This window comes from Penicillium cinerascens, assembly GCF_028974065.1.
Source record: "Penicillium cinerascens strain IBT 15544 chromosome Unknown contig_5_segment0_segment0, whole genome shotgun sequence".
Classification (NCBI taxonomy): Eukaryota; Fungi; Ascomycota; class Eurotiomycetes; order Eurotiales; family Aspergillaceae; genus Penicillium; species Penicillium cinerascens.
Genome location: NW_026695294.1, coordinates 2,556,175 through 2,583,710, shown reverse-complemented (window position 1 = coordinate 2,583,710; position 27,536 = coordinate 2,556,175). Strand labels below are relative to the sequence as shown.

The following is a 27,536-nucleotide window of genomic DNA, read 5'->3' as shown; positions in this document are numbered from 1 at the left end:
GAAGTGCGGATTGTTGACCGCTGAGGGCGCGAAAGAAGTGAAATCTTCCTGGAGCTCTCCGAAAGCTATAGCTACCAGTGACCGCCTCTTCCTTTTTTCCCCCCTGACACTGCCTCCGCCTCGGTATTTTTCAATTCTATGATGTTCTAAATTGCCTTGCCAAATGGCTCCCATCCCGGAGGCCTATTTCCCGTCCCTGGACAAGTGTTTCTCTGGGGACGTTCAACTTTTGTATGTTCACCTCGGCTGTCATGCTTTGCCTTCTTACTCACATTTGCAGGTCCTGGAGAAGAGCTTTCCTGTATACAAATGATCCCGAAGGTCACGCCGACAATGGCGGCAATGTTGCGGCCTTCCTTTCGCATCCCGAGAGCACTGAATTGCTATCCCGAAGTTTGATCCCTTCCTCCAGCCTTTCCGCCAAATCCAAGTCCGAATTCGACTCCAAAACCGCCGCGATCCACGTTGAAACAAACTCCAAGTCTTCGTTCAATCTCAAGGAGATTAAGGCGGATGCGCAATGGCTCAGCGAGAAAGCACGGATTGACGAGATCGCGGCTCTGCGCATCGCAATCCTCGAATGGCAAAACCGGCCTGCATCTCGTCTGACAACGACATTCTCAACAGAAGAGGCCACCAGCCTCTCGAGTGCGTCGGGGACCGACAACCTTCGTGTATCTGTGGCCGGTCCGAATCTGGCGAGCGTTCTGAGACAAGCTGCGGACAAGGAGGATGCATCTACGTTCGACACAGAAACCAACAGACGTTTGCGATTGCGAAATCTCTATGTCTCGGAGAGAAGCCACACGTTGAAGACTTACCGCAAGCTGCTGGTTCTATCCCTTCACGACCTTTCTGACGAATCAGCCAATGACAGCACACATAAGAGCGAGCGCAGTCTCGCTTTGTGTAAGCTAGGAGAGTCTCTCTTCCAGATTAAGTCTACTGGTGATGGGTTGAACCAACTTTTGACTGATTGTATGGCCGGGATTCGCAGTCGGCTGAAAGATCTGCAATCAGATGGCGGCTGGTTAGGAGCAAGTGAGAGTAGCCAAGAGACAGAGGATATCTGGAGGACTACCCTCGTCGAGGAGATTGTTCATATCCTGCAGATCGTGTTCCATTTGCTTCATGCGTCAGCGGAAACGCCATCCAGCGATCTTGTGATATCTTGGTTCAGCCTCATGGCCGATAATGCCTTCTTGGAGCCGTTACAAGTGGTAAGTGGGTCACGTATACTTAACTGACAAATACTGACAAGCGCGTTAGCCATGCCAACAACCTTTGGAAGTCTTGTTACCCCTTCAGGCTTTTACATCCCTGGTGTCAATGGCTTTCCTGAAATTCTCCCATGTAATTGCCCATCTCTTTGACTCAAATGAATCACCAGCTTTCCCTCCAGGACAGAAGCCCTATTACCTGTCCAAAGAGGCCATATCTCAAGTCACTGAGATCCTTCTGGGCGCGTACATGAATCACAATACCGCTAACCCGGCTGCCTTGCTATGGGGAGTGTTCCTTCAGGCCTTGAAAGAGGGAGATGAAGGATCTCGGGGACAGCGAGGTCTGGAGCAGTCACTTTGCGAAGATCTTCTCGACTGTGCTCGAACCCCCAAACATACCGCGGAAGATGCAATCCTCCGTCTCCGTTCTGATGAGCTCGTCGAGTCGGTCTTAAGTGTGGTCGTCACATTGTCTACCAAGGTCGGGTCTGTGTCAGCAATTGACGATATCTTGACTGATCAATTGGTCCGATTGTCTCTGTTTGATATCATTCGAGTCGCCTTGGATCGCATCGATTATACGACTGAGGTCTTGGAGTCTACCTTGGCCATACTAACCGGTACTTCCGATAGCCTACGGTGGCATAAAGCAACCTCTCTTGGTCCTGAAAGTGATCCCAGATCTGTCTTTGTCAGAGACCCTGTGTTAATGGCACGGATTTTCGAGATCGCTCGGTCTCGATTCCCTTATGAAACAGTTCCTTTCCTGAGACTCTGCCGCGCTCTGGTTACCCCGAACGAGTTGAATGAGGACGGTTTACCCATTATCATTGAGGAATTGGACAACATGAGCACTTTCACTCAGATTGTTTCTCCGGGTTTCCAGGGGTATGAAACAATTCGAGAGGATGAAAATGCGAATTGGGTGTCTTTGACCCAGTCGCTCCCAATGTTCGAGTCTGCATCTCGCAATCCACTCCCGGACACTCAGACGAGCAGTGCTTTGATTGTGAGTGGCTCGTCAGAGATCCCAACATCTACGGTTGGCCAAGTCAGGTCCGAATCAAAACCAGCCATTATCATGTGGCAGCACCAATATTCGTGCTTGAGCTTCCTTGGAAGCTGGTTGGAGGAATGGAGTGCAAGCGGTGGGTACTCATCTGATTGGAATGCTGCACCTTGCACAGAGATCATTGAGCTCCTCGCGGATCTTGTTGCCGGTGCCAGGAATGCTCATGCCCACGACGCTGCTGGCACAGGTGCCACGAGGATCCTGGAAATGGCCAGCGACGGGCTATCCAAGCAAGGCGACATCATTTCGGTGGTTTTAGACATATTCGAGCGCAACCTGCAGAATATCGGGTCTCGAGGTGACCCAGCGAATGCTTTAGAGCCCATCATGGCCTGTCTGCGGTTTATTCAAGAGGTCATCAAGGTTCTTCCCAGCAGAGTATGGCCATTCTTCAACCGCAGTAGCTTCGTTGGCTCGGACGGCAAAGGCGGAGTTATGACTGCGATCGTTTCAGCCATGGAGCTTCCATCTGGAGAGTACCCATTCCTTCTCAGCAGCGTGAACCTGCTGGTGGCCGCAATCGATGATGCCGCATCTCGAGCAGTCCTTAGGAAGAGCCCTGGCAGCGTGGCAGGCAAGTCGAGCATTGCATCCGACTGGAGTGCCGGCATCCCTTCCCACGTTATGAGGACTATTCTGTTGAACTTCACCCGGGCTATGGTTGAGATTTTCAATAGCAATGGCAATTGGCGGTTCAATCTTCCGGAGCAACAGTTCAAACTCAATGCAATGCTGTCTACCGCGTTCGACAGGATTCTCTACTATGCCCACGGCGTCAACGACACCGCGAAACCAGAAGCAAAAATCACTGGTGTCTTTTCTGACTCCGCGGCATACATCCTGGACCTCCTGCGACCTCGCTCAACCGCCGATCTCCCTTTCAACCCACTCCTTCGATTAATCTCCGACGGTCTGCAGACTCCACCTACAGTCCATCTTCGCTACCTCGCATTGGTTGAGAACCAGGTCAATTCTACCCTGGACCTCTGTATCAAGCTCGTCCAGGCGGCACGACTTGCTGAGCAGCCTGGCTCACTTCTAGAAGAGCAGCTCTTCAAAGCTACACCGGTCCTTATCAAGCTTTATGCATTGCATGACGCCTACAGATTACCTGTTGTCTCCTTGCTTGAGATTCTCATTTCCGTTGCCGCCTCGGATCCGGACAATGAACCCCCGTCCCTGGTCGGTCATCTAGGTGCCGAGTCGTCCTGCCTGTTCCTTGACGTGCTGTCGCAGCTTGACAAGCCGCTTAACGACGAGGCCCTTTTGCTTGCAAATTGGAAATTGCTGTCAACTTTTGTCAGCAAGCGTCAGCAGTGGTTGGCAGTCTTCATTCTGACCGGGGCCTCCCCTCGACAGACACTGAAGAAGTCTAGCAAGTCTGGAGACCCGAGTATGAGAGGCGTGCCATTTTTGCAAATGGCTCTTGACAAGCTTGCCAACATTGAACAGGAAGAGCCCCAGATGGCCCTGGCATTGCTAGAGTTCGTCTCTCGTGCCCAAGAAAATTGGCCGTGGGCTACTCCCCATCTGAAGAAACATTCTCAGTTTTTCAACAGTGTCGTAACCTACGTCTCCAAGCTGAAGATTTCTTCGTTGCCTGTGATTCAACAGATCTTTGCAACTCGTATTGCTGCTGTTGTCGCGGACATTTGCGCTGTCTACCTGCACGCTGCAAAAGAAATAGGAGATTTCAGCTTTGTCAAGACACTCATTCCCTTGGTACAATGGTACTCCAAGGATGCTGTGGAAGTTAATGCTTACAACGCCTCGCTTCACGCAAACTTGAAGAAGAACTTTGAAATGCGATACAGCGGCTGTAAGGTTGTTGATTTCAAGAGAACGCCGCTCGTGCCTCGTGCATTAGGCCGCGATTACTATTATGATCTGAGAATGGGAGAAAAGCTCCTGTCTTACGATTTTGCCTGGGCTGGATCTCGCAACCGGGGCTTCTCCGAGGAGTTTGAGCGAGCCAACATCAACTTGTCGCTCGTGGAAGCGCAGGTGGTGAGTGTTTTCTTGATCTTACACAACGTCTTCCCTTGCTAACACCGAAACAGACACTTCTCAACAGCTGGAAGTTCTTTGCCATCGAGCATTGCGCCGACTTCATGCCCGACTTTGCGATTCAGAAGTCAATGGCTATCGTGGCCCAAAATTGTCTCGAAGCCAATACCCGCAGCGTCCCTCCAGAGGCCATTTTTGAAGAAATCCAACAGGTCCGCGTTGACTTTGCACAGGCCCTGTGCCAACGGCTCGTGCAGGTGGACGCCCGTGGCGCCGAGGCATTTGCGCTACTTGAAGCCGTCTACAAAGCGCTACGGAATCGGCACACGACGTATGAAGATGCGCTCATCAGCAACGACACCGAATACTACCGGTCCCTCCTCAACGTGCTGTTTTTGGCCCTTCAGTTCCACCTGGATAAGCCATCGCGCACCAGCCCTGAGACCCTGAGCAAGCCGGCCAAGCTCTCGAACGACCTGACTCTCATTGTGGAGATTGTCAAGGTAGTCGTGGCGCAGGGCTTCAAGTCGCTCACCACCTACCTGCATGAGGAACCGGACAAGTGCACACCCAAGGACTTTGCGATCATTGTTGCTATTCTCCAGAGCTGTTTGCAGGTCAAGAACTCCGAGCGGCTCTACGAGCACATCACATACCACATCCAAGACAACGATGTCGTTCGACATGCCACAACATTGTTCTCTTGGGCCGATCAGCTTGCAGTGGCTGGTGACCCGATCTATGGCGACCTTAGTGTCTCGGTCCTTGTCAAATTGTCTACCTTGCCCATGCTGGCCGAGCACCTGGCTGTCGAAGCAGTCCTGATGAAACTATCGACATGCCGCCTGTCAAACGGCCTCCGTCAACCCAAGGGATTCGGACCTTTCGATCCCGTCCCTCGACTGTATACTATTTGGACGGGTGGCTTCCTTCCACTGTGTCTGAACCTACTCTACAACGTCATCCGCGCGGCACCAGAAGTGGCCGCATTCCTCAACCAGTTCGAAGGACAGCTCAACCGCGCCTCCGAGTGCTTCTCAATCGGTCACCCCACCGCCAGCGCCGGAGTCTCATCGCAGTGGATCAGTCTGAGCATGGCCTCCGAGGCTTACTCACTGGCTCTCATCTCCTTCATGCTAGACCGTTTCCGCGAAGCCGGGCCCAGTGCAGGTTTAGATGCGCAATCTATCAAGGAGCTCAAGTGGGACAAGGCACAGGTGAAGGAAGATATTGAAGAGCTCCTGGGTCGCCGACCGACTCTGCGGGGACGCATTGTGGCTACGACTGAGAAGGATGCCGAGTGGTCGCGACAGAAGCCGCTTGATCAGACTTCTGGGGCTGAGAACCGGTTGGAAGAGAAGGTCGTTGGCGAGTTGACTGCGGCGGTGGCTTGTTTGGGTGGAGAGGAGGAATCATGATACTCATGTCCGTTTACTTTTGTATGTTCTGGGTGGCTCATTAGGTGTAGCAGATCAATTGCGTTGCATTTCGCATAGATCCAATTGAAATAATTGCATTGGAACCTTCCCGGGTAGTGCATTCTAGTAGTTCATTTCAGTTCGTGTACCTTGCGGTAATACAGAAGCCGACTACGTCGTGTCGCAAGACCTGCAGGAATATAAACTCCGACGACAGGGATCCATGAAAGCATGGCCTTTCCTGTGTCGCCGATTCTGCAGTTTCTGGATCCAACCCCTATAAGATCAATAATTGCTCTCAAGAATACACGAACACCGGACGCTCACGGCTCGGCCCAGTGCACCCGAGGCAGTTCTTCACCCCCGCATATGCATAACCGATTTATGCGGGGGAGGCTCCGGTCTCGAATCAACCCGCGTGTCTTGATTCGATCGGACTCGTGCATTGGTTATCTTGCATGCGAGGCATTAGCCGGGATCCTCTCATTTATAGTCTCGTCGGTCCTCGATCGGATTCCTCGCAGCCACAAAAAAATACACCGACACCATGCCATACAAGTCTCGCTGGACGATCGACGTCCCCAATACCCACCTTGCATCGCTGCTCCTCACCTCTCCGACGGCAAATCTGTCCCAGACGAAGCGATGTTTCATGGAAGCAGCTCGCCCGGACACCCACTACTTGACACCGCATGACTTCCGCCTCTGGAGCCAGCGGTTCGCCGCGGGCCTGCGCAAGTCCGGCCTGCAGCCCGGTGACCGAGTCCTCCTGTTCTCAGGCAACGACTTATTTTTCCCCGTCGTGCTCATGGGAATCGCCATGGCGGGCGGGATCTTCACCGGAGCGAACCCAACCTACGTGGCACGCGAGCTGGCCTACCAGCTTCAAGACAGCGGAGCAACATACCTGCTGTGCGCCGGTATGAGCCTGGACACGGGCATCGAAGCCGCCAAACTGGCAGGCATGAGCCGTGACCGGGTATACATCTTCGACAACGCCATCTACGACGGGCAAGGCCAGGCGCGGAAGGGATGTCGGTACTGGGGCGAGCTGGTAGCGTCGCCGGAAGAAGGAGCCGGATTCGAATGGGAAGACCTTTCGACGCCCGAGCTGGCAGATCGAACTCTCGTGCTGAATTATTCCAGCGGCACGACGGGCCGGCCCAAGGGCGTGGAAATCACGCACAAGAACTACGTCGCCAACATGCTTCAGTACACACATCTTGGCACGCTGAATCCAGACTATGAGGAGCGTAGGGCTCGCTCGCGCTGGCTGTGTTTCTTGCCCATGTACCATGCGATGGCGCAGAACATCTTTATCGCGGCGGCGTTGTACCGCGGCACGCCCGTTTATATCATGCCGAAGTTTGATTTCGTCCAGATGCTCGAGTATACGCAGAAGTTTCGGATCACGGATCTGATTCTCGTGCCGCCGGTTGTGGTTATGCTGGCTAAGCATCCCATTGTGAAAAAGTATGATCTGAGCAGTGTGGAGAGTGTCGGTAGTGGCGCCGCGCCGTTGGGTCGGGAGACCTGTAGTGAGGTGGAGAAGCTGTGGCCGGAAGGGAAGATAAATGTTAAGCAGGGGTGGGGGATGACTGAGTGAGTTTTTTTTTTTTTTTTTTTTTTTTTCTATGCTATGGCAAGGATCCAAAACTAAGTGGTTAAGGGCAACATGTTCTATATTGGGATGGGATCCGACGGAGAAGAGCTATTCAGCATCCGTCGGGGAACCCAATGCCAACTGCGAGGCCAAGATCATGGCCGAGGATGGGACTACCGAGATCCTGGAACGAAACCAGCGCGGAGAGTTGTGGGTACGTGCGCAGAATATCATGAAGGGCTACTGGCGGAATCCAAAGGCGACGCAGGAGACCAAGACGGCCGATGGATGGCTCCGGACGGGCGACATTGCCTATGTGGATGACCAGGGAAAGTTCCATGTGGTCGATCGGATGAAGGTATGACATATCCAGAGTCCGAGCCAAAAATAAACCAGAAATAAAAACAAGGATCTGACAAGGCTGCAGGAGTTGATCAAGGTCAAGGGCAATCAAGTGGCCCCGGCCGAACTGGAAGCCCTACTCCTGGAACACCCCGCGATAGCAGATGTCGCGGTGATCGGAGCCGTGGTGTGAGTTCTATCCTTTTCCTCTTTTTGTTCATGATCGGATCCTTGTCGGTGAATCCCTTTTCGAGTCAGATGCTAATGAGAAACAGCAACGATGACGAGCGCCCTCGCGCGTACGTCGTCCTGAAGCCTGGCCAGTCGGCTACAGCCGAAGAGATCGTCGGATTCATGGAGGGCAAGGTCTCCGCAACGAAACGGATCACCGGCGGGGTTGTATTCCTTGAGACGATCCCGAAGAACCCGTCGGGGAAGATCCTGCGCAAGGCGCTACGCGACCAGGCAGCGGTGGAGCTGAAGGGAGTCACGGCCAAGCTTTAGAATAGCATATCCTATCATATCATATCCTATCATATCATGCTTTATCCGACACAGAGGACCATATTGACATGTACACGGCGATCCCTCGCGAGGATCCGTGGTCTCGGGATGCAGAGCCCAAAGTTAAAGCGGAATCCCAGCATGAACTAAACCAACTCACGCAGCCGAGCACTGCATCGCGCTGCGTGATTCGGCGCGCGGGCCATGTTAGCGCGAGGCCCCGCCACTAACCCGACGCAGGAAAGTATACGGAGTACACGCCCCCAGCTGAAGAGGCGCGCGATCGAGATTCAAGATCGGTGAGCATCGGTGCCGATTCGACTGGTTTGACGATTCGACTCGCTTGACGATCGACGCGAGATTACAATCGCCATCCCCACAACCGCACCCGTGGCGTTGAGTCGCCATCCCTGCTCGTTCCACGTCGGATTTCTTTGACTGCAGATCTCCGCTCCGTTTGGGTGGCGCCTGGCGGCTCCAGCTGAACATCGTGGCTGGTTCGTGCACAGCTGGAATCGATCCGTTTACCCACTTTGTTTCTTTTTTAGGGAGGGGCAAGAGAGGAGGGGTTGAGTACAAGTGTGTACACTTGAGGCGACGCGCAGGAGTCACCACAAGCAGGAAAACGCCTCATCGGATTCTTGCTTTTCATTCCACATCCATCGTTGGTGATGTTGTAGGCTAATTTACTTTTTGATCCATCATCAGCATTGACTTTGATATTGGGGTCGTGATGCCGAGGGTTTCTGCCACGAACCGGATGCGTAGCGCAGATGCGCAGATGCATTAGACGTGAACTCTGTAGAGGCGCACATAGATCTCGAGCCCCGCCAGGTCTTACTTGCCGTTGATCATAGTTCATGACCTTAGGCCCCTCTATCATGCTTATAATACGGCCTCGGGGCCCGTCCGTAACCCTGGATTATTTCTCTCCCCTGCTCTCGTGATAGTGCCTTGGTGCCTCAGTGCCTCAGTGCCTCAGGGTACTCGTCAAGTTCAGATCGCTTCAACCGGATTGCATACAAGCCGTGAAATACCCATTCCAACTCATCACGGGCTTGACAACTCTAGCGGGAGGTATACTAAACGGTGGTCTCCACCCGAACGCCATGAGATCTGCGGCTCAAGGATATATTCGATCTTGCCTACCACCATTCACTTCGTGGACGCTTTACAGCGGAATCAGCCTACTCAGCTTGGGTCTGTTCCTGGCCATCCACTATATCAGACGCCGCGGTCAGCAAGCATATCTGGAACGAGAACCAGACCCTTGGTCCCAGTCTTTCGACATGGAAAAAGCAATGATCAAATCCACCTCTTCGCCGTCGGCGTCTGACATTTTGAAACCACTATCACGGAACGGCACTTTTCCAAGCAGCGGAGCCGTCGCCGCGATGGCGCGTGAGCAGATGCAGAAAACAGATTCAGGTTCAGGCTCACCGGGGGCCTCGGAAGCCGAAATCCCCACACGATCTGAAGCCGGGAACGAGGCTAGTGGATCGGTGCAAAGTCGAAGCGAGTCGGTGCAGCAGATACACGAAGGGGACACCGGCGAAGTGCAAATTTGGAGGCGATTGATTGTGGAGTATAGCTAGCTCTATGTCCTGGTATCTGATTTTTGTTTGTCCTGTTTGTTTAGCTTGGAGGCTTTCTTATTTTGCATTTTCAGTTGTACACATTATCTCTCTTCTCATTGATGTATTTCCATTTCCATTTCCATTTTGGGGGCATGGATGGATGGTTCAAGGGACTTGTTGTGATACCCTCGTTCCTTCATGGCCCGATGGAGAGCTGAGTCATCAATGACGGGCCCGGTGGCATCTTCGTTTACTTTAGTTCCAATCGCATCTTCACTCTTCAAGCCTATCACAACCATGGCTGTAACTGCTTTTCCCTCGATGGAGGAGTCTCCCGATCTCACGCTATTGAATGTGTCTCGTCTTTTTACCCGTCTCGAACACAACCTCTTATCTCCTGGGTCGGAACTGCGTATCCTGCGAGGGTCGGAGTTCCAGCGCATGCGAGTGACCAAGGTAAGACCGCTCTCGATCCGTTGTACAGAAAGCGATGGGGACAATGTCTAACCAATGCTCCGTATAGAATGTCGAATACGCGCGCACCCTTCTTTCCCAGCTCGAACGCTCTCTCCCACACTTGAAACCACTGGACCGGCGACACGAGGCACAGGCCGAGATTGCGCGTGACAGGCAGCTGCTGAAGCGGATCCAGATTGTCCTGGATGAGGAGGACGCCCGTGCGGAGGACGAGACTGAGGATGTCGAGGCAGATGACGAATGGAAGGAGTTGTTTGCTCAACCCATCGTGGAGGGGACTTCAGTAGAGGCACAGAAACAACCCCGGGTCCAAATAGACCAAGAGAAGAACAAAGACACGCAAAAAGCCAACAAGTCTACGACCACCGTAACTACAACATCACCACTCGCACCCGAAGCAACACCACCCCCCTCATCAACACTCCGCAACCGCCACACTACCCAAGAAGCCCGAAAAGACACAGCACGGACAACAGGCCGCAATACCTCCCCCAACAAACTCGAATCCACCGAACAAGCACTCACCTCCGACCGCATGGAACAAGAAGACCTCACCAGCTCACTGCTATCACTAGCCAGCCAACTGAAAGCATCATCACATTCATTCCAATCCACGCTGGAGAACGAGAAGTCGGTGTTGGACCGAGCGGTGACGGGGATCGACAAGACGTCAACGACGATGGAGGCGGCGGGGCAGCGGATGGGGATGCTGCGTAAGATGAGCGAGGGCAAGGGTTGGTGGGGACGGATGATGCTCTACGCGTGGATTTTCGGGTTGTGGCTCGTTGCGGTGTTGCTTGTGTTTATTGGGCCGAAGTTGCGGTTTTGATATTCTTTCTTTTTGTTTAGATACCCTGGATTCATACCATACTCAATACTCAAATGCATAGCCTAGTTTGAACTTTGAGTAGATTTTGGGTGACGAGAGAATGTACACGCTACGACGGATGAATGTAGTCGTCGGGAACCCGATGATTGAATTCCTGAACTCTGACTATAACCCAACGACCGACCTGGCATGACACATGAGAAGAGACATGATAATCCGTGTATCCTGTCCACAGTTCCCCGTGCCCATTGCCCAAATGGTCGCTCGAGGCTCCCAACGGACGCGAGACTAAGGAAACGATGGGGGTGACGGTATGGTTACATACAAGATCGACAAAAAGAGACAACGACGGGGTAGGGGGCAAACGAAGAGATGATAGGATATCCAGCATTCAAATCAGACAAAAGGGGGAAAGAAAAAAGGAAAGATGAAAGATGGGGGAAATAAAAAGATAACCAAAAGCCACGGCTGTGTATCGTGGCGCAGAAAAGTCCCTGTTCCGCGTCGTCGAGAGCAGAAAGAACCGGCTAGTGATCGTGTCAGGAAGCGCAATTAGAAGACACACAAGAAAAAATGGTAGCACAGAAAAGAAATGTTCAACGCCGGAATCTGGGAACGAGGCTTTTGATCACATCCTGGCGAGATCCGATTAACAAGCCGCAAATAAAATAACACATGCGATCTAGGTTCACTTGTCGACACCCGGAGAATTCATTAGATCAAACCGCAGAGACGGAGGTTCTCTTGGATAATGATATCTGGATGGAGTCAGTTTTGAATGATACGAAGGGGAAATCGAGAAGTCTTACCGTTCACAGCAGCCATGACGAAGCGGATCTGGGTGGTGTCAGTGGCGCAGGTGAAGTGGGTGTAGATCTGCTTCTGCTCTGCCTGGTTCAAGGACACGAAACGGTTGAGGATGTAGTCACAGGCAGCGGCGTAATCGGCACCGCCCTCGTAGTCGGGGAAATAGTTCTTCATCGGGCTGACGGGCAGCTTCTCCTTGAAGCGATCGATCTTGTTGAGGAAGAGAATGATGGAGGTCTTGACGAACCACCGGGAGTTGCAGATGGAGTCGAACAGAGTCAGGGCCTCTTGCATACGGTTGACGGTCTCGTCCTCGAACAACAGCTGGTCGTACTCGGAAATGGCGACCAGGAACAGAATGGTGGTGACGTTCTCGAAGCAGTGAATCCACTTCTTACGCTCAGATCGCTGACCGCCGACGTCGAACATCCGGTAGGTCAAATCGCCGATGATGAATGTGGTCTCGGTGATACCGGTGGTCTTGACACGCGAGCGGAGGACATCCTGGTCAGTGGGGAGGTAGTCGGGCTGGGCGATACGGTCAACGGCATCGAAGTAGCTAAAAGGGATAATTAGTACGGTCGTCGCAGCTATAGATCAACGGCAAGTGCAACTCACTATTTAGCGGAATCGTTCAACTGGTATTCACGCGAACGCTTGAAGCACTCCTGAACTCCGGTGTCGCGCCACAGGGCCCCGATGGCGTTGCCAACCTCCGGGGGAATGCTGTCACCCTCGATCTGTGCAGGCTGCATGAAGATTGTCTGAACGTGGTACTCGTTGCGCGCATCCTCCAGAGGCAACTCGAGGGACTCCATCGCCTCGAGGATGACCCGCATCGACTGAACGGTGTTGCTGTAGATGATCTCCTTGAAGGACTCACGCTCGTCACGCGAGTAGCCACCCTCGTGGATGAGCTTCATCTGCTTCAGAATCGTCGACTTGCCAGACTCTCCGGCACCTGTAAACCCATCGTCAGCCGACCGTCCTCCCTTTCGCGCCAATCTCGGCTGGGGTCGAATCACATACCGAGAAGCAACATCTTAATCTCGTTCCTTTGCATCATCTTGTCGCGCTTGAGCTGGTTCTCAATCTCCTCATTCCGCGCCTTTCCCTCCTTATCCTCAGTGCTCATTCCGCAACCCATAATGGCGGTAGATGTGTAAAACGAAGGTGATGCGGATGTGCGAGCCGATCGACTCGGTAGGGATCGGGGTCAATTACAGGGACTGTGTACAGAATCAGGTGTCAGCAGACTATTTTTTACCTTCGAGTGACAGGCTGGTGCGGTGGGAACGGGGACTTGGCGGACAGGTGATACAGGCCGCAGAGAGCAGACGTTTCAGGATGGGGGTTTGACGCAAGGGTGAAACGGACCACGAGAGCAGGGGAGTCAGATTTGCACGCACCGAGGATATCCCTTTGAAAGAAAGTAAAGGAATGAGTAGCAAGTGGCGTGGAGAAGTAAATAGGAAGCAACCCGAATTGGAGAGAAAAGAAGGGGAGGTTTAAGGTCGATGAAGGTAAGGGGGGGAAGAGGGGGGAAATTGGAAGATTCAGCAGGGAACGGGGATACGCTGGTATTACGGGATGGGAACCCTACGTTCACGCCGGCGAAACGAACCGTGACCGTACGGTGACCACCGGTCGACTTGGCATCGCGTTGGCCCCTGCAATTGGTTGTCGCGACGGTGGAGAACTGGCCCGTCGACTTCCCCTTTTTCTTTTTGTTTTTTTTTTTTTTTTCTATATTACTTGAACCCATCGTGCTTGTACGGCGATTCGGTCAATCGGCTCATCATTCAGTCTGTCCGCTATAGGCATAGCTAGGTCTTTACGCACCTCCATTGAACATCTTGCTTTCCCTTCAGGGGTACGGAGTAGAAGGAAACCACCTCCGACGCAGATCACTGTGGATCCCCCAGGAACTAACGTTATTGTCCGTGAGGGAGAATTTCACTCCTGTGATGATCCCCGTGAGCACGGAAAGACCATGCTATTCTGGGTCTTCGATCCGCCATGCTGACCGTGGTTCTGATGCCATTATGCACTCTCTGACACGCTTCCCGAAGCATTCTCAGCCTACTGCTTCAGCCTGGAACATGCTGAAAGAATTTCGCCCGTCACACCCGGAATCAGCCCGACTGTACATTCGATGGAGGCTTTCAGGGTGGCGACACCGCTCAAAACCTGATATCTTTGTCTTGAAGGCCAGCTCCATTAAATACCTGGAGTCTAAGCACTGGGCAATGTCGATCCTTTGTCTGGGTTATAGGACCTGGCGCCCTTCTTCCCGTAAACTACGATTGTAAACTCCCCTGATGCCCGAGAGTGCGATTGTGGAATACAAACGGGTCGGACGTTCTCCAGTCCGTTTCCAGTCGGACCACAAGCGTCGGTCGCAGTGGCCACATGGGGCGCTTGGGTTCGTGGGCTTGCGTTTCATCCGGCTGGGAGGTATTTGTTTAGCGTGGGGATGATGGGCCCCCTGAACTCATGGAATTTCTGGAATTTCTGCCTCCCATACGCTATCGCCCCCGACCCACCGTCTAGTGCTTTTAGGCTGTCTTTGCCGCGCGCCATCCCCTGCCCTCGCATTCTAAAGACATCATGGGGTTTGGGGATATGCTCCGGTTCAGTTGCTCCAATTATCCCGAGCCTTTCGGCTAAGGCCATTACTAATTCCCTCTCATCGCATCTTATCAGGGAATCTCAAATTTTTGAAATTTCGTTACATCCCATGCTCCCCTTCGAACATCCAAAGAAAAATTGAAAGACGCTATCCTCATGCAACGTCTTGCGTCCCCAGCAACGTTCAGAAGGAACGAGTCGTGAAGAGAGTATACGGGATTGCTACCCCGGGGATCCTGGTCTCCGATCGAGCGACTGGCATTGAGATACAAGGGCAGCTGCTACACTTTATGAAGCTACAGAAAATGGCAAATGACCATACAGTTTTCTATCTGACATGACACAGCCATACACTCGTTCTCACTATCGTCTCGCATTGACGCTATCAACGCCTCCGTTTGGTCCGCGCATACTGCGGATGGATTTGCCTTGCATATGCTATTTACTACCATGGGGCTTGGAGTCTGCGGTGTGTATACAAGCATCGGCTCGCAAGGTCGAAGGCTCTAACATTGAAGACCACGAGAATTTACTGCGCTAACGCCTAGAAGGGTTATAAGTGTCCAGCCCCATACGGTTTGAAAGGACTCCGTAGTGACGATACCGCCATGTGGCAGGCGTTTATACAGTGGACCGAGAGAATCCTAGACCCCACCGGTCTAGCAATAGCGCGAAGATAGCGCTGCGGTTCGCGGTTCGCGGTTCGCGACGAACGCCACGGTAGCTGTCCGCGGGAAGTGCACTATGGGAAAGGTTTGACTATTTGCGTTCTCGTCACTCACGATTTCTTCCGTATTTAGTGTAGGGAATAATTGGCGAACAGGTGAGCGCCTTAAACTCCGCTCTACATGAGCATAAGAAGGCGTAGATCAGAGAGTAACCCCAAAGGCTGTCAGCATCGCATACAATGAACAATTGGATCTGGAAAAAAAAACAAACAAACAAACAAACAAAGTACACACACCCCGTCATAGATACAAAATACAATCTGAACCCTCCGATCCACGGTACGCGCGATCTGGGAGGCGGAAATCGAACCAGCAATCGAAAATCGCGATCCGATTTTTCAGATCCCTGTAAAGTCCCCACTTAGAGATTGCACTCCTTCGCAACTGCACGTCGGAGCACCCACCAGCACCATGTCACACGAAATGTCCCACCTGGGCCCGAGGGGTATGTGTCGCGCTCCAATTGTCTACGTTTGAGCTAATCCCGTCAGCCTTCAACCACGACCAGAGCAGCGACGCCGAGCAGGAGTACGATCGCCTGCGGGACCTAGCGCGCCAGGAGGCGTCGAAGCGGGGTGAATGTTTCTCCAGGGTATGAGTTCTCTTTTCTTTCGTCGCGTTGAGATAGATTATGGAGGCTGACTATCGGCGCAGTCGAAAGAAGCCTACTCGAGCGGCAATGGCGCGGCCGCGAAGCAGCTCTCCGAGGAGGGCAAGGCGCATGGTCGCAAGATGGAGGAGTACAACAAGCAGGCGTCGGAGTTCATCTTCCGCGAGAACAACGCCAACGGGCGCGTTGCCGCCGATACCATTGACCTGCACGGGCAGTTTGTCGAGGAGGCCGAGGAGATTCTGGAAGAGCGCATCCGCTATGCCAAGTCGCACGGCCAGAATCACCTGCATGTGTACGAACCGCCATTCGCATCACGTATCCCCCCATATTACTGAACTAACTGAACTCTAGTATCGTCGGCAAGGGCAACCACTCTGCAGGCCACGTCCAGAAGATCAAGCCGCGCGTTGAGCAGATCTGCCGCGAACTGGGCCTGCAATACGCCACTGAGGAGAACGCCGGCCGGATGTACATCAACCTGACCGGCGGCGAGGCTGTCATGCCCCCTTATCAACCTCACCAGGCACCCCCACACGGCTCGCACCAGCAATACCCCGGCCAGCAGCAGACACACCACCAGCAGCAGCAGCAGCAGCCAGATGAGATTGAGCAGGTTGTCAAGTCACTGCTGCCCAAGGTCATGCGCAAGCTCGAGAAGGCTTGCTGCGTGGTTATGTAAGGCTATTTTTTGCGATCTTTTTTATCTTTGGTGTTTCAAGGGCTTATATAGAACCCATATCATATGCATGGCCCTGTTTCGTGTATATCAGACCATGTTGGGGCATTTAATATCTTTGATGAATCTGGAATCTGGTCCCGAGGGTTGGAACATCTGAGGCTGATGACTCACGACGAGGAACTTTTGCCCTATACCCTGCAAATACATGGGGGACTTTTGATCATGACTACAAGCCAGATGGCTGTTACCTAGGTACTGAACGTAATGGGAATATCATTCTTAGTATGATCGTGACTTCGTAATGTTCATCGCTAGACATAGCAAATTTGCAGTAGCAGATCGAAAGAGTATGTGAAAAAGTACAGCGAAAAACTCCGAGGCCCACTCCATGTCAACGTCATCTTCATCCGTGACTATTGTGCGGCCTCATCCGATAGCGTGGTCTCCACAATCTTATGCAAGACCGCACGCACCATTTGCCCATCCCCGGCACCGTTGATGCGGGGCGTGGCGTCGATCATCTCAATCAAGGTCAAGGCACGATCGCGTAGCTCAATCACGGTCCGGCGCGTGTACTCAAAGCTGCCCGTGCTCTGCATATAGTGCACAGCGTGACGCTTAACCTCGTCGTCCTGGGTCTTCTGCTTCAGAATACTGAGAAGCTGGTGGTTGGACGGGTTGGCGCAGATGCTATGGATGATCGGGAAAGAGAACTTGCCCTCGGTCAAGTCCTCGCACAGACCCTTGTTTTTGGTGTATGCTGTGCTGGATAGGTTGAGGTAATCGTCGCAGATCTGGAAGATCAGGCCCATCACGTTTACCAGGCTCACGCAGTCTTTCCCCGTTGCGCTCTCGGCTTGCATCAGCTTCACTGCTAGTCGGAAGAGTCCGCCCGTCTTGTTGCCCACCATCTCCAAGTACTCGTCTTCGGTTGGACAGGTGAGCGTGTCACGCCAAAAGAGGTCCATGCCTTGGCCGCGGTGGAGGTTCAGTAGCTCCTTCACGTAGATGTCGATCGCGGCGGGGTTGTTCAATTTCTGGACCTCTTGTAGCGCGAGAAAGTAGACGTAGTTGGCGGAGTTGATGGTCTGGGCTGTGCCGAATATATTGTGAGCGACGGGGATTCCGCGGCGGAGGACGGAGTTGTCTTCAACGTCGTCGATTCTGCATGATGTAGCAGGTCAGCAACATGCTTCGTCGGCAAGGGATACACCGGTAGGAGGGAAGCTTACAGTAACGACGCCGTATGCAACATGGTCACCACTTTGGAGATGATCGCCAAGCTCTCTGGCGGAACCTGAAGCCAGGAATTGAACGCCTCGATCAGCTGGCGGCGCACATCCTTGCCCGGATGCTGGTGCATGTATTCATAGGGCCCTATGAGGATCTCTTCATTTTTTGATGACCACGTTCCATCCTTGTACTTTGTGCCGTCCACGCTTGACTTATTGCGCTTGTGTCTGTGCTTCGTGGCCTGTCCCTCGGCTCGGTCCCCATCAACTACAGACTTCCTGTGTCGTTGGGACGGCGGGCTGCCTGGACCATTCGTGGCACCAGCAGAGCTTGTCCTCAGTGGGACGGGGTTTGGAGGTTGAAATAAAGAATTCATGGTGCTGTAGTAGAAGCTGGTGAGGGACAAGTCGGAGGGGAGGGGGTGGAGGGGTAGCTGATGCAGAGAGCAGATGACATAAAGCCTAGGCACCAACAATGCGAGAGAATATTATTTCGAAGCTCACCTCGTACTAGGCACGCGCAGTACGAGACAGTCAAGCTCCTGCTTCCATTCTAAAACTCATGCTTCTGAGCTTTCGGAGCCGAAACAGCTCTGGTTTGCGATCTCCGCTGACTAATCGGGCGCTGTCCGGCCAAAACGGCCAAAATCGATCGATCAATTGGCGATGCAGCTAGGGCAGACTAAAAAGACAATAAAGAGATATATCACAAATGATCGTCAATCGGGTAGCAACGGGAGCAGCATTAGTGAAAAAAGTCAAGTGGCAGTCCCCTGCAAGGTGAGCACTTTGCTACGGCAACAGACGCCGGAGTCGCCGAGTTCAGCTGGCCTTGTGCACACGGTGATAGTGACGGCAGAGCGCTGGCGACCAGAAATAGCACTTCCCCAGGGCAGAACCCGGTTTTAACAGGCTGTCAGAATTAAGCATCGACTGACGCCATGGTTTAATCTGCGCCTAGAACACAAAACCGATCTAAAAACCAGGACTAGGGGTGCCGCTGCAGAGTCAACACGGCGGGGTCGTCCGGGGCAACCGCTAGCGCTTGCCTTTATTTACTTTGGGCCGGCCCGACTGACCTCATCGGCCCCCACGGACCACCCTATCGATCCCGATTTTTGTCTTTTAGAAGCGAATCCCTTGTTTGTGATATGCTCGACAGCTGAGCGCTGTTGTCCCGTCTGGCCAACAGCTCCTTGTTTCTTTTTTTCTTTCTTTCTTCATTTTACCGTTTCATACATCCTCATGGAGACTCTGTTGGCTCATTCCTTTGATTATCTTTCCTCCTACGAGCCCAGCAAGGTCCGAAAGGGTCTGCGCCAGGTTGAGGGCCTACTGGCGCAAATTTGCCTCTCCAAACCAAAGTCGGCGGCCGACCGACGGAGATCCTATTTGGCTGTCGAAGCGCAACCGGTGCCAAAGGAGCTATCCGAACTGCGCGATGACCCGGCCTTTAGGGAATTTTTCAAGTTGCAGGAAAGCTTCCAATGGAATGGTAAGCTTCATAAAGATCGATTTGTTTATTTTGATCTCCCAACTAATCCCGATTTCTCTGTACAGTGGCAATGCGCCTAGTATCCTGCCTTGAGCACCTGCTCGGCCGCGGCAGCAATGGTACAAACGACATGCTCATTGTCTGCACCCTCGACCTGATCCAGGGCGCTCTGCTTCTGCACCCACCGTCGCGCACCCTCTTCGCGCGCGAAATCTACATGAACCTCCTCCTCGATCTGCTCGACCCGATCAACTGCCCGGCCATCCAGTCAGCCACCCTATTGACTCTCGTCACCGCACTGCTGGACTGCCCCGCAAACACGCGCACCTTCGAAGACCTCGACGGCCTTCTCACCATTACATCGCTTTTCAAACAGCGCGCCACTTCACGTGAGGTGAAATTGAAGCTGGTGGAGTTCTTGTATTTCTACCTCATGCCCGAAACGCCCATTCTAGCCCCCGGGGGTAGCCCACCAGGTCTGCAGCGCAGCCCCAGCAAGCTTTCCACTCGCCCGCAGAGCTCACATGCCTCTGCGGCTGGTGGGGGCAAGATGCTCCGAGATACGCGGACAACGGACGAGAAGCAGGCGCTCTTGGGCCGTTACCTGAACAACGTCGAGGACCTTGTGGAGGACCTCAAAGAAACCGCACCCTTTGGGGCAACGGTGTACTAAATGAAAGCTGAGGCGATGGCTGGACTTCCGCCCACGACAAAATGTGTTTGAGTTTTGATTCTTTTCTTTTCCAGCCTCTTTTTTTTTCGGTTCTTCAGCCTTCTTATTTTTCGATTCTCACGAGCTTTATGTTCCGTCCGGTACGGCGTGATTATGTTGTCAAGCCTGATGCTGTTTCCCGCTCCCTGGTTTCTTTGTTCGACTTCCATTATCCTCTTTCCTCTTTTTTCCTACTTGTGTTCTTTTTTCACCTCTTTCGGCATTCCTCTCCAATTCTGGGATTATGTCGACCTCCCGATAGGCTTCTTGCCTCGTTTTCCTTGTGTGTCTTTAATGGCGACATGATTGTGTACGATTCTTCTCTGTCCTATTTTGACTCGAATATCACGAATTTGTATACTCGATCCACATGTATCGTTCAGTAGAACATGGCTCCAAGCCCGGTTCGTAAGTAGGCCATCCCAACCCGGGGAGCCAACACGTTTAAAATCATGTCGATGTTCCGCGCCCTGCTGCGGGATTATCGATCGATCATTGGCTGGTGCTCGTGCGGAGGATCCTTGTGCGGTGGATGCCGAGGCCACTGTACTTTTTTTTTATTGCTTCGTTTGAGTCATCTCTGGGGTGAGTCAACTCTGTTCAGCGTTTAAAATTTACCCTGGACCAATATTGTGGAGAACATCGAACCATGCCCCGAACTATATATCCCCACTTTCCCCTCTTGGCTCCGATCTGAGAACACCTGCTTCAAGGCTCACCTTTTTCGGCAACATGACGATGACAATTCAGGAGCAGCTGGCTGAGAAACCTCACAATGGAGATCCCCAACCAGTTCAATATGTCGGGACAGTGGAGGCGTACGATAAGTGGGCAGAGGTATGTTCTAGAGCCAGGACCCCTTGGAACTTTCCAAGGGTTGAACCAATAATTGTTTCCCAGATTGCAACATATATATTCAATTTACTAACATTGCCAACAGGTCTACGACACAGATGGTAACTTCCTTCAACGCATCGACACGATTGAAATGCGGGCACTGCTCCCTCAATTCCTAGACCGAGTGAACGCACGCTTCCGGACCCAGTCACAATTATCCCCACTGAAGCTACTCGACCTGGGATGCGGCACGGGCAGAAACACGATCCAGCTACTTGAAGCACTATCCATGCGCCAAGAAAGCGGAGCTATTTTGCTCCCCGAGGCAGAAGTCGTGGGTCTTGATGCCTCACCCGGCATGCTAGAGGTAGCGCGAAGCGCAATCCAGGCCGCCGTCACGGAGAAGGGCCTCCAGGGCATGCCGGAGGTTTACTTGGGCGTCGTCAATCTCCTGCAAGGTGCATCGGCCAAGACACAACTACCTCCATCGCTGCAGGTGTCGGGTGCTGCTGGTGTCATTTCCACACTCGTGCTTGAGCACATTCCCGCGAAGGAGTTTTTTGAGGCGGCGTCGGCGATGATGGTGCCCGGCGCGTATCTACTGGTGACAAACATGCACGCGGATATGGGTGCGATTAGCCAGGCTGGGTTCACGGATCCGCAGACCGGGGTCAAGATCCGACCCACGAGCTATTGTCACACCGTTCCCGAGGTGTTGGCGGCGGCTGAGAAGGCTGGTTTCCAGATGGAGCAGTTAATGGGCGAGGAAGGGGAGAATGGAGTCCTGGAAAGGGGGGTCGATCAACAGTTGGGTGAGACGTTGGGTGCACGGGCGAAGAAGTGGGTTGGAATCAGGGTCTGGTTTGGGATTTGTTTCAGCAAAACATAGCAGAAAAATCAATCAGATGACTCAGTGGAGATAATGATTTCTATTCAGGCTGATAATTATACATTTAGAAAAACTGCAGCAGTCTTTCCCGGTGTTGTACAAGATTGGTGTGTTCTCGGAGTAGTTGGGCGAGTCGGTTCTGCTTCCATCCCATGCCCTCGTCCAGAATAAGGTGTGTGTAGGCAAATACGCTGGCATCGAAGAGGCCGGGCTTTTGTCGGCCGAAGAAATGTTCATCTTCTCCGAGTAGGGCGGACAGAGCTTCGAATGCGCTCTTGGCGTCTCCTTCCAAATCGGCCACATCGATGTATTTTGATGTCTTGAGAAGCTCATCGCGCGCTGCCTGCTGAAGTTGTATGCCCAGGGCGGTGCGAACGATGGTATTTGTTGTTGCAGGGATCACATAGAGTCGGCGGGCAACAGCCTCGAAGTTTTCGCTGTCGAGATACAACATGTACAACTAGATCCATGTCAGCAAGGCCTATATGGTGGATTCCTCAAGGCTTAGGTGACGACATACCCAGGCATTGCGTAACCGGTGATCCAGCAGCGATGCGTAGACTTCGAACCGAAGGTTCAATTGCTGCTCTTCTTCACAGTGAACTTGTTCAATGGCCCACTTCTGAAGCTTATGTGAAGGAATAGGACCGGGTGCACCGGCGGGGAGAGCGGGTAGAAGGAATGGTAAGGCGCCGGTGGGCGATGCATGGTTGTTGGAGGGGGTAACCTCGAAGTCGATACCGACGAATTTCAGATACGCCTGCGGGAGATCAGTACAGCTGCTTCGTAGATACATTGGGCAGATCTCGTACCTGCCACTTCAGACATTGCGGGTTGAATGATGGTCGACCATGGCGCGCGCTCTTCGCGTCGCTAAAGACATACAGCTGGTTCTCATATCGCCGGGACGGACACCGCTGCGGGAGGTCATTGGGGGAATACGTGATCAACGGAAAGCGGTCGAAAAGGCGTTTGATAGGAGCTGGCACTGTGAAGAACGAGTGGACAGCACTGGTACTAGCGGAGCTGGTACTTTCTGGCTGTGGGCCTTCACTGCCTTTGGGCGGCATCGTGACTTTCTGCAGGAGGATCGGAGCAACAAGGGCCTCGGCCACTAAACCGCGACGATTACCAGCCGGAGCGGAGAAAGCTGTATTCCGGGATCCACCGCCCCGCCGACCAGGCAAGTCACGTGCGCAATCCCCGGTCATGCGCGATACTGAGAACCACTCGCAACCGCGCTTAGGTAACCTGTTCCCGAATCGTTTTCTTCCCATCTTTTTCATGTCGTGCCTGAACCTCTCGGAACTCGTATCCTTACTTCGTCGCCCTGTCGTCACCTCGCCGATGCCCATAACTCACCTCGTCTGTTCCGATCGGCCTCGGTGAACCCTCCCAAACGCCGACTCGTGGTTCCGGTCGACCCCGCTTCAAATCTTGACCTTACAGAGACGCGAAACGGCACGATATCTCTACAGATATTCACCGTTATAACTCTTGAAAGATCGGTTTCCATTCGTTTTACGGCCCTGTGCCAAAGTCTGCGCTGGCAGACGGTGTTTGCGGCACTAAGCACTCAGTTATCGTCATCCGACGATCATCGCGGTTCTTCGATCACACCACCACCACCTTCCGCCTACGACTATGCCTCTCGATGAAGAGGGTGCCAAGTGGTCTTGGTATGATTGCCCGCCTGAACGGACAGTTATGCATGTGCTGACAAGACTTTGATTTAGCGAACCGTGCATTCGCGGCCACCGATCCTCAAAATGCCAACACTTCGACAGACTTATGATGAAAGTACCCAAGGCTGGACGCCCCCTGGCCAAATGTCCTCATCCGAAGGGATCTTGCAGTTGCCAGAAAACATTTGCGTTCATGGTCCGGATTCCGAAAGGTAGACAGCTCATGGTCTTTCATACTAGACTCCATTAACATAATCCTAGGCTCGACTTGTTTATGCCGGCCCCTGTATAAAGTCCCTGCAAATACAGATGATTCCTCGCAGCCTATCCCGACACCTGTGCCCCCGGTTTCGTCTTCTTCGGGCAAAGTGCAGAAACCGGGAAGAAGACACAGCAATATTCAATCAACGTCGGGAAATCTTGCGAAGGCGCTGGAGTCCATGCCGGACAATCCTAAATTCGAGGAGGGTGTGGCCAATTACGCGGCAAGCGTTCCTCACCACTCTGAACAGAATGGTTGTCACCCAACACCTCACCCAAGCATGCATTCGAGCAATGGCTTTTCACCTGCACCTGTATCCGATGAAGCTACCATAAATGGATCCAGCTGCTGTTCCAAGAAACCTCAGCCCCCACCAGTAGCTTCTAATGGTGGAGGTTCTTGCTGCTCTGGAAAGTCTAGTGCACCCCCGACACTCAATACTATCTTCAATGGGAATGGGGTCAAGACGAGTCAACCTTCTGGCTGGAACGGCATGTCCTACGTGGATTATTCTGCACCCCAGATGCCTGCTTGGCAAAACCCAATGGCCTCTGCCCAAGGCCAATTCATGCAGACTTTGGGAATGAATAGCGCTCAGTCCCATCCACTTTACATGCACGATTACCAGCCAGATGTGTCCTCTACACCATCTTACTCGAATACGATGAATGGTCTTGGGGTTACGCAGACAGCCGTGACTCAATTCGCGTCGAACCATTTCCAAAAGTCTTCCTACGCCCCTCCCCAGCTTGGCGCCGATTCTTGCCATGACTGCGAATGTGGAGATGAATGTCAATGCCTAGGCTGTGCGACCCACCCATTCAACAACACGACCCGCCAACATGTCCAGGAGATGGGTGTTATGATGACCTTCGATGGAGATGAAAATTCCCCCGAAACCATCACCAATGCCTACCAGCCATCTCCCTTCCAGGGTACTACCCCATCGACTCCATTGAGCTTCGGTTTCATGCAACAAAACCCTTCAATGGAAAGCACTGCCCAGCAAAACTCCTTCGATCCGTACTCAGACCACAACTCGACCATGTCCTCTGGCTACTCCTCTCCTCTCCGCGCCAGCCACCTTTTGAACCAGCAGTTGATGCACCCATCTGAATACTACACTCTGGAGTACCCGGTGGGAATTCCGTCAACTTGCTCCGACGTGACGGGTAGCTGCCAATGCGGCAATGACTGCAGCTGCGTTGGCTGTCTCACACACAGCGGCCACAATGGCGTGTCTTTCGAGGCACCTACCCCGGACCCATCTACTACCCACACGACAGAGCAGCAACCCTCATCTCATTGCCATACTCCTGCGACGTCTGTCGGTAACCATACCTCGCATATTCCTGTGCTAGAAAGCATCTCAGTCCCATGCCTGAGCCCACGCACGCTTGAGACATCCATGATATGATTCGGTGCCCAATGCGACGCCCTATTTCCTTTCTGATTCCCCCATCCTGACCAAATCACTTTTCTTGCACGATTTATGATGTATGATGATACCCTTTAGAAATCTCTGCTCTAGAAAGCTGGCCGCAATGCAGCTTGCTACACGGAATGAACTTATTGAAATCGCTCTACAATTTCGAGAATTCTTTGCTCTTGAGACTGCCGTAATTTAGCATTAATTACATGCATGACCTTAAGTAGCAAACCAAGGAAGACTTGTAAATACATACATACACCCGGGCCAAGAGATATTGGAAATGGGCCTACATACTTTATTCTCTTGGTCCTTCTAACCCTCCTCGGTATTTCTTTGAAAGTCATTCTAGACATCTTTCGATTCATATTTAAGTATCTTTCTAGACGTTCTTCGGATATGCTCGGATAGATAGTCATGACCGCCTAATTAGGCACGCTTACAGCATCTCCTTCGTCCGAATGAGAGTCGATTTCTCAAAGCTCGATAAATGCCAATAGGTTAAGGTTGGTTATGAGACATGGTAGTCTAAGTAGTGGAAGGCCGTTCGAGGACGAGCTGGTGGTTGGATGCGAGAAATATCTGAACTTCTCGCTAGCAATTGAGTGTTGCAGAGAGAAAGAGAGAATAATTGAAAAGGAAGAACTAATTATGGTAAACCTTGAAATGGAACGTTCAAGCTTGACAAAACACTTTAAAAGCCTAATCCGACGAAATATATCTCCGGCTTGAATTTTAGTGCACACCGAGGAAATGCATGGAAGCAAAGCAGCAAACGTGGGGGTATTTGGGAAGCAGCGATAACACATTACATAATCTCGCGGCCGACTTTATTCCAACCTCTCCTCTTGGCCTACAAAGGACTTTTTATTTCCAGTCATTGGAGCCTCCTTCAACTACTCCACAAGCTACTTCACTGTGGAGGAAAGAACTTGAAATCCCTGGTGTAGCCTGCTCAGCTCGAAGCACTTGGAAATGGCCGCTCGTCCGTGACGGGTTTCTTCCTACTTATGAAGCGGTGCACATTTCACGGCAACAGTGCTGGCGCGGAAGGGATTACTTTCTCTTTATAGAAAACTGCTTGCTTCATTCTCTTATCTCCCAGGCTGACGATCTCAACCAAACCTGTATGGCCTACCGGCCTGTACGCCATGTCTGAACTCCTTCCAACAGTGGAGGCGCCAATGTCGCAGGACATTCGAGCCCATTATGTCCGCACGCAGGAATATACATCGGCTCCGAAATATCCTCCCGGGGCCATAATCGGCTCTGCACTGGGCTACTTTGGTCATGAAGATTACGAAGACGACAATGACACCGTCGTTGTTGACAGCAAAATTTTCAATCCCGCCACGCATCAATTCTCTGAGGGCGACTTCATTTGTCCCGGTTTCTTCAGACTTGCACATCTGGATGGCTTCACGCGTCGTTTCAAGTTCAATCAATGGTCCTACGAGATGCGTCGTGAAGCACAACCTATCTTTCCGTTCCTATCCTTGGGCCCGTCTTCTTGCCTCAGAGACCGCGAATTTCTCTGTTCCCAGGGGTTCACTCTTCTCCTCGCTATCCGCAACAGCCACTCTGCCCAGGCTCGTCTAGTCTCCGGCGATAAGGCTGCTGCTGAACTCGGTGTGCAAGCTGACACCATCGACGTTCTCGACAACCGAGAGCTGATATCCGCTTTTCCACGCGCCATTCGTCGTATCAATGATCATCTCGCGGGTGTGGATGCCGATGTCTCTGGTAATGCAAAAACGACCCAAGCTTGCCATTTGCCCCTCAAGAAAAAGATTTTGGTCTTCTGTGAATCCGGCAACGAGCGATCTGCAGCGGTGGTCATCGCCTATATTATGGTGATGCTCAATATGGATGCAGGACATGCCACCCGCTTGACTCAGCAGCACCGCTTCTGTGTTTCCATCGAGGATCCGCTGAAATGCATTCTTTTCGCGTTCGAGTCCATTCTCTCGGCCAAGCGTGACGTTGAGCACTCCAGACGCGCAAACACACAGACCGGAACAGCAACACTCGCCCCTCCAGTCGTGCCGCCTGTCTTACTTTCCAAAAAGCGAAGCTTTGCGGACCGTCGTGATGATGATGCCGACATGTCCGATGCTGACATGGACGTCGACAGCGAAAGCGACATCTTTTCTGAGCGGAAACCTATTGCTCCCTTTCAGGACCGCGTGGTATAGACAGAAACCGACAGGAGAACCTCAGTGGCGTGGTATGGCAGCTTCATTCAACTTATCAAATACTCCATGGCTCACTGGCTCCAATTTCCGTTTGCCGGAAATATTCTGCTAAAGTTGCTCGTTGCTTAATGAATATTGGCCTTTGCCCTTTGACATTGTATAGATTCCAAAATTGTTCGTAGCTTGTACGGACTTGATGGCACCTGAGTAGACATGAGTGAGAGCGGTGCCTGGGGAGTAGCCTGCCATCGTCAGTTGAGTTCAACTCATTTGAGTCGTGCTCGCCTCCT

General features: G+C 52.5%; 12 protein-coding genes across 12 annotated transcripts; 9 read left to right on the top strand and 3 right to left on the bottom strand.

Annotated features, from left to right (window-relative positions):
* Positions 1–163: 163 nt before the first annotated feature.
* Positions 164–5,720, top strand: N7498_005443 (nucleoporin; the record flags this gene model as incomplete). The annotated part of the gene is made up of 4 exons (XM_058452505.1): positions 164–231; positions 281–1,220; positions 1,270–4,302; positions 4,356–5,720. The coding sequence occupies 4 exons, from the start codon at positions 164–166 to the stop codon at positions 5,718–5,720; spliced, it is 5,406 nt and encodes a 1,801-aa protein (XP_058309043.1).
* Positions 5,721–6,267: 547 nt separating this feature from the next.
* Positions 6,268–8,169, top strand: N7498_005442 (acyl--CoA ligase; the record flags this gene model as incomplete). Its single annotated transcript, XM_058452504.1, has 4 exons — positions 6,268–7,322; positions 7,390–7,681; positions 7,751–7,854; positions 7,941–8,169. 4 exons carry the CDS (start codon positions 6,268–6,270, stop codon positions 8,167–8,169), a joined length of 1,680 nt encoding a protein of 559 aa, XP_058309042.1.
* A 1,109-nt stretch (positions 8,170–9,278) lies between these two features.
* On the top strand, positions 9,279–9,764 carry N7498_005441 (uncharacterized protein; the record flags this gene model as incomplete). Its single annotated transcript, XM_058452503.1, has 1 exon — positions 9,279–9,764. The coding sequence occupies one exon, from the start codon at positions 9,279–9,281 to the stop codon at positions 9,762–9,764; it is 486 nt and encodes a 161-aa protein (XP_058309041.1).
* Positions 9,765–10,043: 279 nt separating this feature from the next.
* N7498_005440 (uncharacterized protein) lies at positions 10,044–11,052 on the top strand (the record flags this gene model as incomplete). Its single annotated transcript, XM_058452502.1, has 2 exons — positions 10,044–10,202; positions 10,270–11,052. The coding sequence occupies 2 exons, from the start codon at positions 10,044–10,046 to the stop codon at positions 11,050–11,052; spliced, it is 942 nt and encodes a 313-aa protein (XP_058309040.1).
* A 714-nt stretch (positions 11,053–11,766) lies between these two features.
* On the bottom strand, positions 11,767–13,006 carry gpaA (guanine nucleotide-binding protein subunit alpha gpaA; the record flags this gene model as incomplete). The annotated part of the gene is made up of 4 exons (XM_058452501.1): positions 11,767–11,810; positions 11,862–12,418; positions 12,478–12,820; positions 12,889–13,006. 4 exons carry the CDS (start codon positions 13,004–13,006, stop codon positions 11,767–11,769), a joined length of 1,062 nt encoding a protein of 353 aa, XP_058309039.1.
* A 2,623-nt stretch (positions 13,007–15,629) lies between these two features.
* N7498_005438 (Smr domain-containing protein) lies at positions 15,630–16,510 on the top strand (the record flags this gene model as incomplete). The annotated part of the gene is made up of 4 exons (XM_058452500.1): positions 15,630–15,663; positions 15,710–15,810; positions 15,873–16,123; positions 16,183–16,510. 4 exons carry the CDS (start codon positions 15,630–15,632, stop codon positions 16,508–16,510), a joined length of 714 nt encoding a protein of 237 aa, XP_058309038.1.
* Positions 16,511–16,923: 413 nt separating this feature from the next.
* Positions 16,924–18,119, bottom strand: N7498_005437 (FPP/GGPP synthase family protein; the record flags this gene model as incomplete). Its single annotated transcript, XM_058452499.1, has 2 exons — positions 16,924–17,674; positions 17,743–18,119. 2 exons carry the CDS (start codon positions 18,117–18,119, stop codon positions 16,924–16,926), a joined length of 1,128 nt encoding a protein of 375 aa, XP_058309037.1.
* An 868-nt stretch (positions 18,120–18,987) lies between these two features.
* Positions 18,988–19,910, top strand: N7498_005436 (cell division control protein 14; the record flags this gene model as incomplete). The annotated part of the gene is made up of 2 exons (XM_058452498.1): positions 18,988–19,237; positions 19,303–19,910. 2 exons carry the CDS (start codon positions 18,988–18,990, stop codon positions 19,908–19,910), a joined length of 858 nt encoding a protein of 285 aa, XP_058309036.1.
* Positions 19,911–20,681: 771 nt separating this feature from the next.
* On the top strand, positions 20,682–21,675 carry N7498_005435 (class I SAM-dependent DNA methyltransferase; the record flags this gene model as incomplete). Its single annotated transcript, XM_058452497.1, has 2 exons — positions 20,682–20,786; positions 20,890–21,675. 2 exons carry the CDS (start codon positions 20,682–20,684, stop codon positions 21,673–21,675), a joined length of 891 nt encoding a protein of 296 aa, XP_058309035.1.
* A 64-nt stretch (positions 21,676–21,739) lies between these two features.
* On the bottom strand, positions 21,740–22,745 carry N7498_005434 (putative mitochondrial outer membrane protein (Sam35); the record flags this gene model as incomplete). The annotated part of the gene is made up of 3 exons (XM_058452496.1): positions 21,740–22,135; positions 22,196–22,435; positions 22,488–22,745. The coding sequence occupies 3 exons, from the start codon at positions 22,743–22,745 to the stop codon at positions 21,740–21,742; spliced, it is 894 nt and encodes a 297-aa protein (XP_058309034.1).
* A 574-nt stretch (positions 22,746–23,319) lies between these two features.
* Positions 23,320–25,039, top strand: N7498_005433 (copper fist DNA-binding domain-containing protein; the record flags this gene model as incomplete). Its single annotated transcript, XM_058452495.1, has 3 exons — positions 23,320–23,354; positions 23,412–23,572; positions 23,622–25,039. The coding sequence occupies 3 exons, from the start codon at positions 23,320–23,322 to the stop codon at positions 25,037–25,039; spliced, it is 1,614 nt and encodes a 537-aa protein (XP_058309033.1).
* Positions 25,040–26,235: 1,196 nt separating this feature from the next.
* On the top strand, positions 26,236–27,246 carry N7498_005432 (dual specificity protein phosphatase family protein; the record flags this gene model as incomplete). Its single annotated transcript, XM_058452494.1, has 1 exon — positions 26,236–27,246. One exon carries the CDS (start codon positions 26,236–26,238, stop codon positions 27,244–27,246), a length of 1,011 nt encoding a protein of 336 aa, XP_058309032.1.
* Between the last annotated feature and the right edge of the window lie 290 nt (positions 27,247–27,536).